This window comes from Passer domesticus, chromosome Z (genome assembly GCF_036417665.1).
Source record: "Passer domesticus isolate bPasDom1 chromosome Z, bPasDom1.hap1, whole genome shotgun sequence".
Taxonomy (NCBI): domain Eukaryota; kingdom Metazoa; phylum Chordata; class Aves; order Passeriformes; family Passeridae; genus Passer; species Passer domesticus.
Genome location: NC_087512.1, coordinates 66,001,015 through 66,019,447, shown reverse-complemented (window position 1 = coordinate 66,019,447; position 18,433 = coordinate 66,001,015). Strand labels below are relative to the sequence as shown.

The following is an 18,433-nucleotide window of genomic DNA, read 5'->3' as shown; positions in this document are numbered from 1 at the left end:
TTCAGACTACAGTATGTAGGAATATGTCATCTACACCTTTAAGGATGACATATTCTACAAGTTTCCAGGGATTTAAGAGCAGACAAATCTGAAGAAAGGAAATTGATTGATCAAGGATTATTAAACTCCATAAGCTACAATATCACAAGATGTCACTGCGCTGTAAAACTGGAAGCTTGAAGAGATGGATGTTGCATGATGTATCATTGTGTGTTCCTTCTGTTCTTAAAGCATCCTTTTTTAACTAGTTTCAAACATACTAGGTTAGATTGGCCTTTGAGGTGATGCAGGGCTTTCCTCAGGCATCTTAAAATGCTACATGAATAGTACAGTCCAGTCATTTACCAAGTTTATGAATTAATTTGATTATGAAAGGTCACTATATTTAAATAAACAGCACTATTAAAGATTAATTACATGTTCAGAATTTCCTTCAATTAGGTAATAGAAAAAGCACTTGAAGTATTCAATGAACTTTTTTTGTCATATTCTAATCAGAAGAACTCCCAGTGTCAGACTGGCACTTAAAAGTCAAATGCTTCTTAATGTACAAAGTTTCTTCACATTTCCACATTCTTTCAGAAAGTGGAAGACACACATGTTGAAAAATCCAGACGTAACTACCAGAACAAAGTATTAAAGACACCTCTTAATTTCTTCAAATTGGCAGTATAATCAGAGGACAGAGATCACAACTTAAAAGCACAATATTTTATTCTCTCCAGAAATTTTCATATTATGCTCAAAATGGATTGACTTTTCCAGCTACATGATACACTGATGAATTTATAAAGTCTCTTCAAGTTTAAGAATCTTTTACTTTGTCTCGGTTGAGATATGACAACCTTTCTTCTGACAACCAAGTTCTCATATAAAGCACATTTTTTTACATAAAAAAACCAAACCCTTCCAAACTATTTCTACAGGGCACAAATTATGCTCCTAAAAACCCTTTATTCACATCAGGGTATATTTCATGAATGGTGGTACTGCATAATGGGACTTATGAACCAAATGGCCATTACATTAATCACCAGACAGCACGAAGAATGAATGAAACAATCTTGATATTCTATGATGGTAAATAATAATTGCAATTTTGGAAGTTGCAAAGGATATGGACAGTATAACAACGATGTTCAAACAGTAGCTGCAAAAAAATTTTTCTTAGAACCCCCATTTACATATAGTCTAGTCATCAAATTTAATCTTTTTCCCCTGGAATGCTGTAATTTGAGACATTTGCTCTCTGCGTTTCCTGCTTGCTTCCCATGAAGGATGAAGAGGCTGCTCCAAAGATGCTTTCTTATTGTTGCATTTAATATCCCCTGAAGCTTTTGCAAATGGTTTCTTCTTAAGCTTTGTTTCATTTTTAAGAAAACCTGCGCAAGTAAAAAACAAAACATTAACCACATCAGGAACCTTCATAAAAGTACCCCAAATCCCTTGGGATTGCAGATATTTTCAAAAATTTCATAATGAGCCATGGGGAACACAGTTATCTGAATATTCACAGCAAGATTTCTTCATCTTGCAGCCTGGTAAGTTGCCACTCGGTAGGCTGCAGATAGTTAAGATTTATTAATACTGACTAAACTCTAAATTTGTGTAGACAAGCATTCAGCACAGTGCAAACTTTTTTCTTCACAATAAACCAATGACTGTTACACAATGTAACTCAGTATGACTGGAATGATAACCTCAGTCTAATGAACTTCAAAATGGTACCACAGAATATAAACTGAATAAAATATTCCACATTCAGGAGCTATGGAAGAAATTTCTTGAGATAAGGAACTAGATATATATAACAACCTGTGCATAAGTAATGCTAACTGCTTGACAGACAGAAAAGCATTTCCAGTGTTAAGTATTTCTAATATGAGAAAATAGAAAATAGCAGACAATATCTACATATTAAAATGAAAGCTAAGCAGTTTGACCATTTTAACAACAAATGTTAAAATATGTGCCACAAAATTGAAAAGAAACAAATACATCCCATCATGAATAGACTGCAGAGGCAACAAAATTTCAAAATGTTTTTTCTCTCCTAATTTTACCTGGTTAAGTAATACATACCTGTTCTTTCCTTTTTGAGAGGCTGGTGTTTAGTATTTCTAAAAAACAAAAAGAGAAATTAAGATTTTTCAATAAAATTGTAAGATTACAAATACCTGTGAATAAAGAATCATCATCACCAAAACACTCATGGAGTAACTTCAAATGTAACATGTGAGCTTCTTCAATAGTGCTCCACCCATGTTAATAAAGAAGTAGAAAGAGAAATATTCAGAAGTGATTGAATTTGGGTTTAGCTCTAGTTAGGAATCCTATGCATAAATCAGTGCTATTGTGAATATAAAAAATTGTCAAGAAAGCTTAAGAAGACTAGTGAGTAGTTTCTGTGAAAATGTTTTGAGGTTTGATGGGCTGAAATTCTCTTTCTTTAATAAGGATTACTAGAAATTACAACTAGAAATCACATTTCCATTGCCATGAAGGAGGGAAGGAATGGAAAACATAACATGGGGAAGAGGTTTACCTTCTGTTCTGAGATTTCTGATTGGTGGTAGACAAAGAACTGCAGAACACTGACTCCAGCTTGCTTGCTTTTGCAAGTGACTTTTTCTCTTCCATGATCAAATCCTGTGCTGGCCCAGTCTCTGTACTCTTCTCTGTTTTCATTACTTTTTTCTGAACACTACCCTTTTCTTTTGTTGAAGAAAAACTATTAACTGCTGCTACTTTTTTCTTCTTTTTTACTTTTCCAATGAAGAAATCATCATTGCTGTCACTGTCAGAATCTGATGATTCATTGTAAAACCTCTCTTCAGTACTATCATCAAAGTATTCCTTTTCATGCTCTTGGTCACTATCATCAATTCTTTCTTTTATTGCATTTAACTTGTTCATACTCATATTTTCTTTCCTTTTTTGATAGTCAAGTTTCTTTTCTGTTTTGTTTTGAGTAACTGTTTGCATTTCTACTGCCTGAAATGAAGGTGTTTCTGGAGCATACACTCTCTCCATTTCCACAGTTTTCTGCTCAGATTCACTCTCACAGAGCTCTTCAACCACTTTGTCAGTTTCTACTTTCATGCCTGGTTTTGTTTTGTGTTCATATCCTTGCTGTTTTTGAGGCCGCTTACAAGCTTGGTCATCCAAGTTTTTATTGGAATGTTGTGCTGATTTAGGCTGTTCTTCTGACTGATCCTTTTTCACAGGAGTGGCTTTGTCTGGGTTCTTCCTTGCATCCTTAAAAGCTTTAACAGCAGCTGTACAAGGGGCAGAAAAATATTTTGTTGCAGCTACATATGAATTATTTTTATATAATAAAACATTTTTGCAACTTATATGTGTTGTATTGAGCATATTTTGAATGTCCTTGTGAAGTATTTACCAAAGTATTTACATGGGACAAGAGATATCTTAGAATGCAGTAGCAACGAAAGTGAAGGAAAAACACTGAAAATATGATCAATAAATACACTATGAAATTTGGGTTAAACCATGAACTTCTCTTTCAAAAATAATCTGCAGCTGATAATCGTGCTCACTTAGTGTACACTTGTACACACATGTACACTTTGTGTGTAAAATTGCAAACTGATATTAATTTGTTCCTATAAAATTAAATGGGTATTTGGTATGCTCTGTTATTAATGAAGTAACCTTATGACAGTACTACTAAGACTTTACCCATCTTAACATTAATTTTAGGTGGAAAATTCCAGTTTCAAGAGAATAAGAGAAATCCTAAATAACCAGGAAAGATACCCTAAGGATTCTGAGGACAGTTTTCAGGGAAAATTAAGAAAGTGATTTGTAAAACCTTTTAGGTGCCTTTGAAAATCCAATTGTAATGATCCATTTATGTTCCTATTTAATTCAGAAACATTCCATTACATCTACTGGATTTTTAGAATTCCCATTATGAGCTCTGTTTGTTCAATACCCTATATTAAATAAATGTTGTATTGCATACAGTCACATATAAATTTCAACCCATACAGATGGTTTGAAGTTTGTGGCTTGGTTCACTGCAGCTAGTTAGGCTAATTACACAACCTTTTGGTTTTTGTGGGTTTTCTACTTTTGTTCGTGTCAGAAATATAAATGAACAAGGTAACACACAAGTAAGCTACAGATAAAATAAAAAATTCAATAAAATGTTTCATACCTTTAAGTTCAACAAATCTGGGCTTCAAGGTGGGGTGTGTTGCAAGTCTTGCCATGGCTCGCTCAGCTGCAGTACAGTTTGGCTGCACAAGAAAAATTCAAGGGCATGAAGTCACCAGAACAGTCAACTTACACAGGTCTGTATCAGTTATGCTACAATGCATACTAATGTGATTCTCACCAGGAACTGAAGAAGAAAGCTTATGACACTAACAAGTATTTTATTTTTCATGCATTACTGTCATGCTAAATGCATTAAAATCTGCCTGCCTATCATTGACAGAAATGTAGCAGATATCACACAACACATGATACTTCTCAGGTACTGAATAGGGATAACATGATTTATGTCTTCTTTAAAGCCTAAGAGATGCATTGGTCTCTGATTTTATATTTACTATTTCATACAAGAGCAAAGAAAGTTAATGAACTCACTGAATAAAGAACATCATACTGGTAGAAGGCATTCTGCTTGAAGGAATGCAATAGGTTGCAAGAATCCCATAAAAGCTGGCAAAATGACATAGCAGATATTGAAGGAATACATGTAAACTATCGAAAGGCAAGGTCTAACTTGCCCATAAAGACAAATAACCTTAAATTTGATGTGGCAGAATACTGGAACTCTGCAAACTGATTCAAAGAAGAAATATGATCTTGCTTCAATTAAAAAGAGAAAAGAAGGAATTGCTTCTATTCTGACTTCCTCTTTTTGATACTGGAAATCACACGTATGACACATTGTAAAAGCTCTTGTTTTCAGGTTCTTGTCATCACTCTGCTTGAAAAATAAAATGAATGGTATCTAAGACTTTTTCAAATACAGTCCTGTCTTCTGTTCAGTTTTTTTTCCTGTGTGATTGTTTGTTTGTTTCCTTTTTTCTTATCTTCTTTATTGAAAAAAGGAAAAGCAGGTCCAACAGATTTGTAAAGCACACCTTTATCAGGAAGATTTCTTAAAGCCTGCAGTAGAATTCTCTGGGAGAGAGTGGAAAAGACATACAAAAAGACATACCTTTCTCTCTTCCTCCCAGTGGTACTGCAGTGGATACAAATTGTTTCTGTGATTTCACCTTTGTGCTATGGAAATATCACAGCAGAAGCCACCAGAATCAACAGAGGATGATATTCATAAAGAACCAAACAAGTGCCCTTGTGACCAAACCTGAGCTGATTTTGGTGGCACCAACTCAACAGAGCATGCTGCCTCTCCTGTCCTAAGCAATCACCAGAGCAAATGCAGCCCAAGCCCCAGGTGTTACCTGGTAGACAACAAGGAGTAGAAGTGGTACTGGCTCTCTCCTGGGTTGGAGTTAACATGCTTCATAGTAGACATGATGGTGCTGTGTTTTGGATTTGTGACTAAAACATTTTAGAGTTGGTAAAACATCAGTGTTTTAGTTACTGCTGGGCAGTGCTTGCACAGCATCAAGGTCTTCTCTGTTTCTTGCTCTGCCCCTACCATAGGCAAGGAATATCCCGGTACAGGTGATCCACATGGACCAAAAGGATATAAAGTCCTTTTCAAGTCATACTAAACAATAAAAGCTTGAGGTAACAAAAAAGTCTGGGGAGATGTTTGTGGTTATCACGTTTATCCTCCCAAGAAACCATTATGTGAAGTGAAGCTCTACTCTCTGGGATGTGGCTAAACATCTGTCTGGTGATGGGAACTGGTGAATAAATTCCTTCTTATCCTTTTCTTGCACAAACAGATTTGATGTCCTCCTTGAACTGTCTTTATATCTTGATATAGAAGTTTTTCTGATTTCTCCTCTTGGGATGCGCTCCCCATCCCACAGGGGCAGGGTGAGTGAGCAGCTGCTGGGTGCTTAGCTGCTGGCTGGGGTCAAACCCCCATGACACACATGATACCCAACACATCAGCAAGTCACACTTAAGCAGCTGATGTGATCCACATAAGACTGCTCAGTGGTGAATGTCACTTGTTTGCATGTCCCTTTTCTTCCAGCAGAACCATGTGTCTAGAAACAGTTATATATCCAGTGCACAGGTCTGAAGGAAACAGAGCAAAAGAAGGCACTACAAATAAACCAGAGTCAATACTTCTAAATGCAGAAACATTTAATTGGTTTGCCAGCCATAAATCTTCTTCCTCAACCAGTGGAAAGCAAATCCCATTTTGTAATTCTTCTCCCCTAGTTTTAGAGCTTATAAAATATACCCTGTGGTCAGCCATATTTCAAGTTTGAAGTGTAGAGCATCTGGGAATTCTAGTACTTTCCTTTCCCCTCAAGTCTCTGCTACTAAAACATTATTTCTTCAGGTCAAGAAAAACTGGAAAATTGTTCTCCCCAAAGTCTGTCTACAGAACTATGAACACTGGCCAGAGGAGACAGGTCAAACGATGGGTCCATTTCCAAGGGCCACAGATTGGCTTATTTCCAGGCTAGTTTAGTTTAGCTCTAAGAACTTGACATCTGAATTTTGATCCCCATGTGACAGTGCTGCATGCTGCCACCAGATTCTTGGGACAGAAAACTCACATTTCTGAAGATCATATGCTATTTTCTTTGGAGATTATTCTATAGCTGGAAAATCTATTTCTGAACTTAATTAATATACTTTTTCCCTCAGCTACTTCCTGTGGGTTTTGAAAGAATATACCATGACGTTCAGAAAGCAGCAGCAGCTTCTGTGCAACATCTGGTGTCTTTTAGTTCAAGTATTTATAGAAAGGCTTTAAGCATATATAGGACAATCCATATGGAATAACCACATTTTTTTCCTTAGAGTAAAATACTTCACAAACACTACTCAGAGTGATAGCCACCAACTAACAAACACACGATATTCACATTCCCTCAAATTTCTCATTTTTCTGTATACGGATTTTTTGGTTTTGCTTTGGTTTGGGGTATTTTTGGCACAACCCATGCTCACTTTATTTTCCCTCAAATATTTTCCAGTATATAAAATGTTTTAGAAATATAGACAATATAGAAAAAGACTTAACAAAGAAATACCAACTGTCTTTACAATCAAGAACACTTTCCCCACTCCTTCCTATCCCTTGGATGTATAATTAGATACTAAAATTGTACATCTTTATCCTGACATAATTCTACTACTTCTTGTACTATTTTGCACTACTTTTACACAAGAATGTGCTAGTACTTTCTACAGGAACGTTCTTTGTCCTTCAGTGTGCAACTGAGGCACTGGAAAGTGAACAAAGCTACAAAGCAGTGCATAGTCACACTTTGCAGTGAGAAATTTTAAGTTATGTGCTGGTTGAGGCTGGGGTAGAACTAATTTCCTTCACAGGGGCTGGCATGGGGCTGTGTTTGGGATTTGTGGTGGACACAGGGTTGATGATACAGAGATGTTTTGTTATTTTTGAGCAGGGCTTACACAGATTCAAGGCCTTTTCTTCTTTAGTACTCCCATGTTGGTGAGGAAATTGGGGTGCCTGGGAGGTTGGGGGGAGATACAGCTGGGAGAGGTGGCCCCAGCTGACCAAAGGGATATTCCAGACCATGTGACATCATGCTCAGTACATGAAGGGGGGCAAAAGGAGGAATGGGGGGGACATTTGGAGTGGTGTTTGTTTTTCCAAGTCACTGTCACTGTCTGATAGGGCCCTGCTCTCCTAGAGATGGCTGAACATCTGCCTGGCATAGGAAGCACTGACTTAATTCCTTGTTTTGCTTTCCTATTGTGCACAGCTTTTGATTTCTCTATTAAATGGTCTTTATCTCAGCCTGTGAGTTGTCTAGCTTTTATCGTTCCAATTCTCTCCCTGATCTTGCTGGTGCAGGAGTGAGTGAGCAGCTGCCTGCCACTTGCTGTTGGCTACAGTTAAACCACCTGAAGACAGTCACCTCTAAAATTCTATCTTGGTAAATAACGTGTTATTTATGTAAATAATATTAAAAACATGTATTATCAAACACACATGTAAGCCCCACACAAGAAAGACAAGCTTGGCAAATAGTGGCAATGACTGTGAAGAGAATGAACGTTACAAACTTGCGAAGATAAAAGCAGATTCTCAGTGCAAGTTTTGAGATGGGTTGGAACAGGTCAGAAGTTTGGAATGGCTCTGAGAGCTGGCACCACAGGGTAAAAAGAAGGAGCAGTGTGATGTAAACATCAGGCATAAGCCGTGTGGGTAGAACTTGTTTCATACCATGCAGGTAATAAAGTGAGAATGAGAAAGTGAGTGTTTCAAGGCAGATGGGATTGCAGGAGCTGAATGGTATGCCTCGGTAGTAAGTCTGAGACAGTAGAGCTTCAGGATGAATTAAAGGGCAGAACCCATGATTAATCCGAGAATATGAAGTGTAGACTTTTGACCATTGTTGTATTCTGAATAATCTTTCTGTTCCAAGACTTTTGTCTGTACCCTCTCTGCTATAGTTATAATCAGTAACAGGAAAAAGGTCATATTCTGTTCTTCAACTGACTTTTGCACAGAAAGGGAATTGCCTCACTACAGATCTCATCAGAAACAAGACTGTTATTAGAAGCATATACTACTATAAGGACAACAACTACAGTTTCACCTGGGCGAGAGTGCTACTAAACTGGTAATGCTTTGTGGCTCTGCATCTGTCATTAGTCAGCTATTTAAAACAATGATATTCAAATGGAGACAGTAAGAAACGCCACTGGGAAGTAAACAGTACATGGAAAAAACACGATACAGAAACCAACATTGGAGAATGTGATATGGAAAAAACATGATACAGAAACCAACATTGGAGAATGTGATACTAGTTTTTAAACTACCTAGAAGTGCAGTTTAATTTCAGATGTTAACAACACCCTGAATTTAAGAAGGAGGTAAAAAAAAGAGTCAATACTAGCTAGAGTAAGCATAAAAAAGGTTAACATCCAATTCTGGGCCAAAGAAGACGTCATTGCAATACCCTTTATTAGCAGCTTGGGAGAAGACCTCTCTATTAAAAAATAGCAAAAACTGACCAAACAACTAGAAACTACACATTCTTTACAAAACTCTAACTAGTTACAGCTGTCCTTCATAACAGCAGATGTGATTAATGTGAAGTCACAGGGTGGTTCAAGGTGCCAAATCATGGCTGCCACCCAAGTCTACACCATGACCTCATACTGCTTTGGAACAAGACTTGAAAGAAGTTACGTTCTGACTGTGAAACTCAGCAATTTCTCCCTCTTGCTTTATGTCGGTAAGGCATACAGCATGTGATTTGTGGCCATCAGACATGGTGATGATTTTGGTATGGGAAGCCACTGGTTAATGGTATTACTCATGGCAGCATTGCTGTCTCAGCTCCTGACAGCAAGGGGTTGGTAGTTGACTGTCTCACATTAATGATGACAAATGATGACAAATTATTTACTCATCATCTGCCAAAACCTCTCATTTTTATAATAATCTACTACTTTGACTTCACTCAAGCTTTAACTATTTTCAACATAACATCAAAATGATCACACAGTGTTAGAAAGTAGCAATTATAATAGTTTAATAGCATGACTGGTGAGAAGTTCTTAAAGAAATAATTTCTTTATGCATCTCAGGAAATTACCCAAGTTTCAGCAGATTTTTATTTTTAATTGGATAATATACAATTTTAAAATAGGCTGATAAAAATTTCCATTTGAAGATTAACAAATCTAAAAGTCTTAACAGATCTAAAACCTCTGCAAAAACTCTGTTCTATGACAGAACTACAGAACTAAAAGTGAACAAATTCTTATAAAACATCAAGATACACAAGAAAACTTGTTTATTATTCTTTTCAATGCTTGCCACAGTTTATATTAACTGACTTTTTTTTTTTTTAATCATAGTAATTCAACCACGAAAGTATTTGGATATTAACTTTATTTATCTTGAAAGCCATGATGGATCAACCTCAGCTGGATGCCAGGTGCCCAGTGAAACTGTTTTTACCACTCACCTCCTCAGCAGCACAAGGGAGAGAAAATACAATGAAAGATTCACGTCAAGGGATGGACAGGGAGAGATCACTAACCAAGTATCACAACTGGCAAAACAGACAGCTTGGGGAAGTAATAATTTATTGCCAATCAAATAAGAATAAGGTTTTGAGATCTAAAAACATCTAAAACACCTTCCCTCTACCACTCCTTTCCTCCCAGACTCAATTTCACTTGCCATTTTCTCTGCTTCTCCCACCCCAGTGGCACAGGGAGGTAGGGAATGGGGGGCCTTGGGTCAGTTCACACATTATCTCTTCTGCTCCCTCCTCAGCTCCAGTGCCTGAAGCACCTCCTCCTCTTCTTTCTCCCACATATTCTCACTCCTCTCTTCCCTGGTTGCAATTGCTGCTGTGCATTCCCCCCATTCCTTTTTAACTCTGTTATCCCAGAGGTGCTGCTACCATCGCTGAAGGGCTCAGCCTTGGCCAGTTGTGGGTCCATCCTGGAGCTGGATGGCACTGGCTCCGTTAGACACAGGGCAATCTTCTGGCCCCTTCTCACAGAATACATACCCTATAGCCAACCCATTCACCAAAATCCTGCCATGCAAACCCAGCACAAAACACTATGAAGAACATTACGAAACTGAAGACATGGGGTACCTGGCAATATGCACAATATTTTTGCTCATATGTAAAACTGCACACAGTAGAAGGTAGAAGTCTGGAAAAACTATCTGAGCTTGGGCTGCCAGCAGCAGCACTGACTCAACTCATCACTCTCTACCACAGACTCTTGAATCTAGCACCAGGGAACAGCATGAGATTCTTCTAAATACTATCAAGGTACTTACACAGCTGTAATTTTATTTGAATGTCTGGACCAAAGCTACCCTTTTCCCAATAGATTTGCTCACCTAGATTCACGTTCATTTCCATATTAAGTTTGTCTTGTCTTGTTTTTTGGCTTGTCTTTTATCAAGAAGTCTGATGTATAAACATGCTTCTATCATTCCTCCTCTTCTTTTAAAATAAGAGTTCCAAATAGGTCATTGATTCAAATAAAAATAGATTATTTGTGGTTCTTTACTACATGCACGATAAAAAGTACCTACTATCTAAGCATTTCAAGATGTTAGGCTCTTTAAAAAGCCTAGCACTCTGCAAATGTTAGATGACCATATTTAATATGAGTATGAAAGAGTCAATAGAGTTTCGGACTAATCTGTCACAATTCATTTAGCCAGGCAAAAAAGCGTGAAGTAAATGCTTATTTTTCAAATTTGGAAATGGTCAAAGAGAAGCGGAGTAATTAATCCCAAACTATCAGAGTGATCTACAGCAGGGCTTGGCATAAACCCCAGACCTGCCCAGTACAAATTATGTACTTAATCTTCTACACTTTTCTTTTTCTCTTTATGCAAAAAAACAATTCTTATGATTGTTTCAATACAGAAAAGTCAGAAGAAAAAAGTCAAGATTAAAGTAGGCATGGATTCTTGATTATTTCCTTATGGAGAACTGGTTCAACTCTAGGTGTAAGTGGAAACTGCTTCTAACTCATCTTCATTTTTTCCAAGGCTAGTAAGGCTATGTGTCTATAATCATCTCAATTTGACATCCCACACAAACAATGTGCACATTAAAAAACAAAAAACTTCTTAAACTTATTAAAGAGGACACAAAGTGAGCTCTGTAACAACTCTTCCCTGAGTTGTGATGGTCTAATTCATATGAACACTGAAACCACTGCTGGCCTTTAAGAAAACCTAGGAGAATGCTGAACATTATTTTAAGCTATAGAAAACTGTGGACAAATTCCAAGTGGAAAACAGATGTGAAGGGAGTGCTCCCTATTTAGAGTCTAAAAAAATTAAATAATTTAAATTGTACATCCTGGACAATTCACCAGGATAAAATACATGCAGTTCTGACTTATACAAATGTAAAATCAAACACAAAGTATAGCAGTATAAAGGCTACTTGTTTGTTTTAATATACAGCTTTCTATAAAATATATGTATTTCATATATATTTTGACATTTGAACCATTTGGGCACAGTATTGCTATAAAATACATGCACCTTGCCAAACTGCATAAACAATTTTGGGGGAGAGCATAGATGGCACTAAAAAACCCACCCAAACTCCACATAAGAAAACCAAGCAAACATTCCATCCCACAAAGGCAAGAGACAATCATACTGAGAGATTAAACTGTAAAGCAGAATAAGATCAATAGAAACCCTGAAAGAAAATACATACTCCAGGGGGAATAGAAACAAAATACATCTTGGAAAACAGGCAGTAGCTGTGAGAAAAAGAAAGTTCTTTGCCACAAAATCCACATAGAGAAGAGAAGAAAATGAAATTTGAAGGAAACACCAACTATATATCAGATCTGAAACCATAACTGACTTTTACAAAAAAGTAAAGTTGAGATAATTTCTTGTAACTGGCCATCTTGACTGAGGGCCTGAAAAATTAAAACAGGCAGCTGTTTATTAAGTCTGAAGAGACAGTTAAACTAGGTAATGTAAAAATTAAATATGAAACACATTTTTAAAGAAAATATTAAAAATTGATTATTTATACTTATTTGTTCTAGAAAAGAGAGCAAAACCACAAAGGAGACCAATAACACTTAGGCAGAGCTGTAAAACAATCAGTAAACAGAATTCTCTGACTTCATTTTAACCTGAATGCATCTGAACTCCCATGAGTCAGCTGCACACCATGGGCTTGTCTAAAGACTGAGTGGAGCTGATGGTAGCAACTAAATTGGTGATAAAGGGATGAGCTCTGTATTATTAAAACTATTATAATGAACCAAGAAGTTAAAATATTCTGTCTTGGATGAACCACAGGAGTTTCAGAACTGAAATATTCACAGTTGTCCCTATGACATCGATATGCTGACAAAACTCTGTACCAAACTATCAGGGATGTAATCTTGAGATATCCTTACAATATTTAATTTTAAAACAGATGTTCAAACCTCAAACTATAACTACTCAGATGCAGCTTGATACTGCACTGTAGTATAAACATATATGAACTTAAGTTTATAGCAGAGAAAGTAGATGTAGTTGAGCTTTTCAAATTTAAAACAGATGTAATGCTTTAAAACTAGCTAATATTTCAAAAAGAAGTGCCACTTTAATCAGGTATATTTCAGATAATTTATTACATAAAGGAAAATAATTATCCCTGTGGACAGATCTTGTCTTGGTCAGACCTTTACAGTTGCAAGCACTTCCACCAGGAACACACACCTATATGTAACTAAAGTACTGTCAAGTTTCCAATACTTTGTCTTACCTATCAATATTGCCAGAGAGGTGCAATGTGCTGTAAACTTATGCTGTCATTTTACCAAGATTAAACCTTTTCAACTGGATGGTCTTGAAAGTAGCTATGTTCATTGGCATCTCAATACATAAGAATTTTTTTAAACAGAATTCCAATAATTCAGCAACATCTACAGTTTCAGGCAACGGTGGCTCTAGCACTTTTTCTCCTAGTTTTTCAGTGTTAACAACAGTTTGATGGGGTTACTAATGAGCTGAAAGAGCCTGCTTAATTCCATAACTTTTGTTTTACATTTTTGATTTTTCTAAGTATCAATTTCTTAGTACTTAGTTGGGCACTTTAAAAACTTACCTGTATAGGAGAGATGGGAAGAAATCAGAATAATGTACTTTATTTTTACATTTTATATATATAATGAAAACCTGACAGAGTTTCATTTGTGAAAATAAAAGGAGCATAAGACACCAGCGTCTGGCTTTCATTTTCAGAAATATCAGGAATGTCAGATTTTTTCTTTAATTTTGTAATGCAATTCTGAGTCACACGACAAAGCAAATATACAGAAATAGTTTTTCCAGTTAATAATGCACAAGGAACTGTTAGTCTTTAACATAAGTAATCACACTTGTTTATATAACATTAAAGACATTTTAACACTTACAATTCTCTAAACAAGCAACCAAAATAATGTTTAAACTCATGTAAATTCTACCTTATGTTTTCTCCTTGCACTTTTCTTCTAGATAGGAGTGCATTCACTTGGCACACTATCACAGAGTCCCAACTCTATTGTGCTTCTGAAAGCAAGATCAAGACATAAACTATGGCCATTTTCCCCTCCAGAGTTCACCGATTTCTCAAATTCACAAACATAGAAAAAAGCCTTCCTGCTGGAAGTTGGATCTCTTAAAACCAGCTATAGGAAGCTTGGTTGAAATTGCTCAATGAATGTCAATTCTCAGAGTATTTAGAGATAGATGGCAAGACAGAGGAAACATTTCGCTTTGTCATTTGGTTGCACAAATCTATCTCCCTGCCCCTTCATGTGGATCAACTTTACAAACTGATTACTTTCAGTAATTACTATGGGATATCCATAGGGAAAGTAATCAGTTTTATGGATACATAAAAAATACAATTTAAAGATTCTGTCTTTAGTATTCAAAATAATTAAGAGTAACTGAAAACATTGACTCTTATTATCTTTCCTAAATTTGTAGCTTCTCTAGTCACATTGAACATTTTCTCTTCACCATTATCATTCTCACTGGAGCCTGGTACAGCCAGTACAGAACTGGTATCAAACTTTTGTTACAGTTGGAACTTCCATTCAAAACACTTGAGTGCTTTTTTTTTCTGGTAATACCTTTGAACTGTTAAGCAACAGTGCTTCACAGAAAAGTACCACTCTGATGTGTGTACATTGCATCCCATTATCCCTGTAAAGATGGTAAATTGAATTAAATTGCAATTTGCATCTTGAAGATGTGGTGGAAGAAGGGCATCTATATTATCTATATCATCTGTGATGATGATACATGTCAGGAATTCTATCTCCCTGCCATTACTGTTTTCAGTGCAAGGGTAAATATTGAAGCATTCATAATTTACACTCTTTCCCTGTATACCTTAGTACTGGAGGTGTCAATCAACTGTCACTGTAGTCGGTCTGATTTACCCTCATTACTTGTTGGATCAAGCTGTTCTGTCCTGGGCCTGTAAGAGACATCCTCAAAAGTAGCCACATGCTCCCTGTGTATTATATCATTGCTAGTTTGATGTTCCTCCATGCATATAATCTCCCCTGAGCTTTTAAATATTCCTTTATGTCCTTTAAAATTCTCATCACTGACAGCCCATTGCAGTATGGACAATGCTGCAGGGTCATCCTTCAGCTTTTCCTGGCCCCAAACACACTACAAGTATCTAAGTGTCTCGTTTTTATACCCTACACTTATCTAGGCACTGGTATTCTGCCTCATAGGCATTGTATGTGAGTCTGGGCAATATTCTGGAGAAGGAGATTGTGGCTATCAGCAACTTGGCCTTTATTAAAAAAAAAAAAAAAACAACAAAAAACAACCATCCCCAAAACCCAACAAAACAACAAAAACCAAACCAAACCAAACGGCTGCCAAATCAACCACAGTACCCTGAGAACCTCTTTTTATCTCACTTTTCTTGTATTTTCTTCAAGCTTATATTCTCCTCTATTATTCCTGTGACAGCTCAAATCCAGACAGATACTGATGACACATCATTAATTTAAAATAGAAATGAAAGTTGTGAGTTGATTGTCTTTTGTGAGTGCTGCAACATAAAGCTTTCTGTGACTGAAGAAGTACAGCCATGCAGCATCATGCATCACACCATCACACACACCACCACTGCCACAGCCGTATCTGACTTCAACAGCACTGTTCTACCCACGCCACTTTTCATCCATTATGCCTTCACAAGCATATTCATTCTGTTTGAATTACCTGGGGATGCAAGCCAAATCTCACTCACAAAAATGTGAAACAACTTTCTCTGAGCTTTACTAACTATGATATGTTTGCCCACATTCTGGTCTGGCACATCAAGTAAGTGAAATGAGCACTTCAAATCAAAGGCAATCACACCACTTCTGAGTCTAGGGACAAGACTCTACTTTAGCAAACTTGAAATGTTCAGGCAACAAAATTAAGAAATACAGTCTCACAGGAATGCAAATGAGTGGTAGAAAGATTCTTGGACTAGCAATTTAAAATCTGAAAGGAGTCAGCCCTTTTGTGTTAGAGATAAACAATATCTCTGTGAAACACTGCCAAAATTAGTAGAAGCTTATTTCGATACTGAACTTAAAAGAAGACTTCTTCCAGAATGAGCAAAATCAAAGCTGTGGTCAAACTGAGCTCATTGCAATTGCTACTCTGATGTTAAAGACAATGCTAGCTTTGGTCTAGCCTACCCCCTTGCTCTCAAACAGTGGCACTATAGTGGAGTGTGTATGGCAGCCTAGTTTGAATGTGAAGGGGCAACTGGAGAAGATGGATAAGGTGGGAGTGACATGGACAGAACCCAGCACAACTCTGTACTCTCCCACTGGAAGCCTGGGGAGGGATTGATACTGGCCAGGCCAACAGACACACAACTGCAAAGCAAAATAGGCGGGAAGAAGACTGGAGAGAGATTTGTCAAAAATTGGCAGACTTCATTTATACTGATATAAAATTACAGTTGCAGCCACAGTAATGGATTCTAGGCTCTGAAATACAGCCTGGTATATAAATAAAGGCCATGCTAAACAGCTTGGAGTTCAAGAGATCAAATTTGGAAGATGAACTTTCAGGAAAAGAAAACAGAGAACAATCAGTCACACCGAGAATGTATTTACACCTGAATGTGATATTCATCAATGAATGCAAAATTCTTCACTTCATCAGTAGTCTTCGGAAGACTAGAGACATTCCTGTTTAACTAACATCTGGTGTTTGACATAGAAAATTCTCAGGAAACTGTGGCTTCATACATTTAGTGTAACTTCCATTCAAAGTGAGTAAAAATACTCACGAAAAAAAAGAATTAAACTCTGTAACACTGATGCCCAGCATAAAGACAATTATCTTAGTCTGTGATGCAGGAAATTGTAATATTAAATGAATGCAACATATTTCCAAGAAATCTAACATGTTGACAGATGCATCTACTACAGAGAGAAAAGTCTATCTAGCATCTAATATGCAAATTAGTATCCATTGTTTCATGCTGAAATAATTCTCCAACAAATCTTACTTTGTTGGAGAATAGAAACCATGTACCTAGTAAGGCAGTACAGTCCTTCTGGAGAAAAAGGAAATAAGATAACAATGTTTCCAGTACTTAATACTCATAGGCAAGGGGGCAGGGAGGGAGATAGAGATTATCTGTGAAATCCAGGTAGGCCATCAGTGTGTGTAATAACCAAAATTTAGAGAAGGAGAATCAAGTTTTTCATGGGTTCCCCAAAACCACCAGCTGTTTGCCCCCACACAGCCAAAATCAAACAACAAAATTGCAATGTATTAATGATAAGCATATTATACAATGCTTATAGAATATCATATCAGTAATACAAAGTTAATTGATTCATACAATAGTCTTGTCCCTATGATTTATGTACTGCAAACAAAGTATTTCCATAAGCAATGTTAAAAATCCATTTACATAAGAATCTACTCTTAAAGGCACTAACAACAGAAAAAGAAGTTTTACATCAATAATAACATCTAGACTAATTAGTATGCTTGTGTCATGAACAGAATTCTTCAGGAGGGCTGGGGGGAGGAGAAGAGAGGAGGTTGTGGAAAAATCCCCCTAACACTAAACAAAAGACAGCAACTATTCTGTGTTTGATTCAAAGCCTTTGAAGCTAACAGCAAGTCTCCAATTAAAATGCAGAAAACCCTTTTTAGGGGCCTTTTTTATGATTTAGTACATTTCCTCAGATTAAATCTACAGTACATGCAGAGGTTAAGATATCTTCAACTAGGAAGTACATTTTTAAAAATAAATGAAAGCAAAGATCACAAACATACATTTAGGATTATCAGAAAAGAGAGAAATCTTTCTATTTTTCAAAATTAGGAAAGACAGATATGACTGCTGCTCTATAGATATAGATGTGTTTAATCAAAAATTCTACTTGATTCAGAAATAACATCTTTCTTATCCTGCCAAAAAGTCCAAAATTACGAGGAGTATTAAGTTTAAAATTTCCTTACTAAATAAGTGTATTTAGTAGAACAATGTCTCGTGTATTCCTTCAGCACAAATGATGTCTTGTATCCATCTAGTGAGTGATTCTGGGACACCTGGTGCTCCAATTAATTACCCAATCTTAATTAAAGCCCTAAAGCTAGCAGCCTTTCATAAACTTTCACAGCCTTTCACATACTGTAGGTGCGAAAAACATTTTCAATATAAATCTAAAAAGAAGAACAAAACTAGGATTGTGACTACTCCACCCTTGCTCTTTTTTTGGTTATTTATGACAGAGAAGCTGTGAATTTATAGACTAATCT

General features: G+C 36.6%; 1 protein-coding gene across 3 annotated transcripts in view; it reads right to left on the bottom strand.

Moving 5' to 3' along the window:
• Nucleotides 1-696: 696 nt before the first annotated feature.
• SRFBP1 (serum response factor binding protein 1) overlaps nucleotides 697-18,433 on the bottom strand; it is a 63,531-nt gene continuing 45,794 nt past the window's right edge. For all 3 annotated transcript variants that reach the window (XM_064405811.1, XM_064405814.1, XM_064405813.1), the window contains 4 exons: nucleotides 4,184-4,265; nucleotides 2,546-3,278; nucleotides 2,083-2,120; nucleotides 697-1,382 (listed from right to left, as the gene is read on the bottom strand). In XM_064405811.1, the coding sequence (XP_064261881.1) occupies nucleotides 1,192-1,382; nucleotides 2,083-2,120; nucleotides 2,546-3,278; nucleotides 4,184-4,265 (1,044 nt within the window). In that variant the 3' untranslated portion in view covers nucleotides 697-1,191. The remainder of the gene's footprint in view (nucleotides 1,383-2,082; nucleotides 2,121-2,545; nucleotides 3,279-4,183; nucleotides 4,266-18,433) is intronic.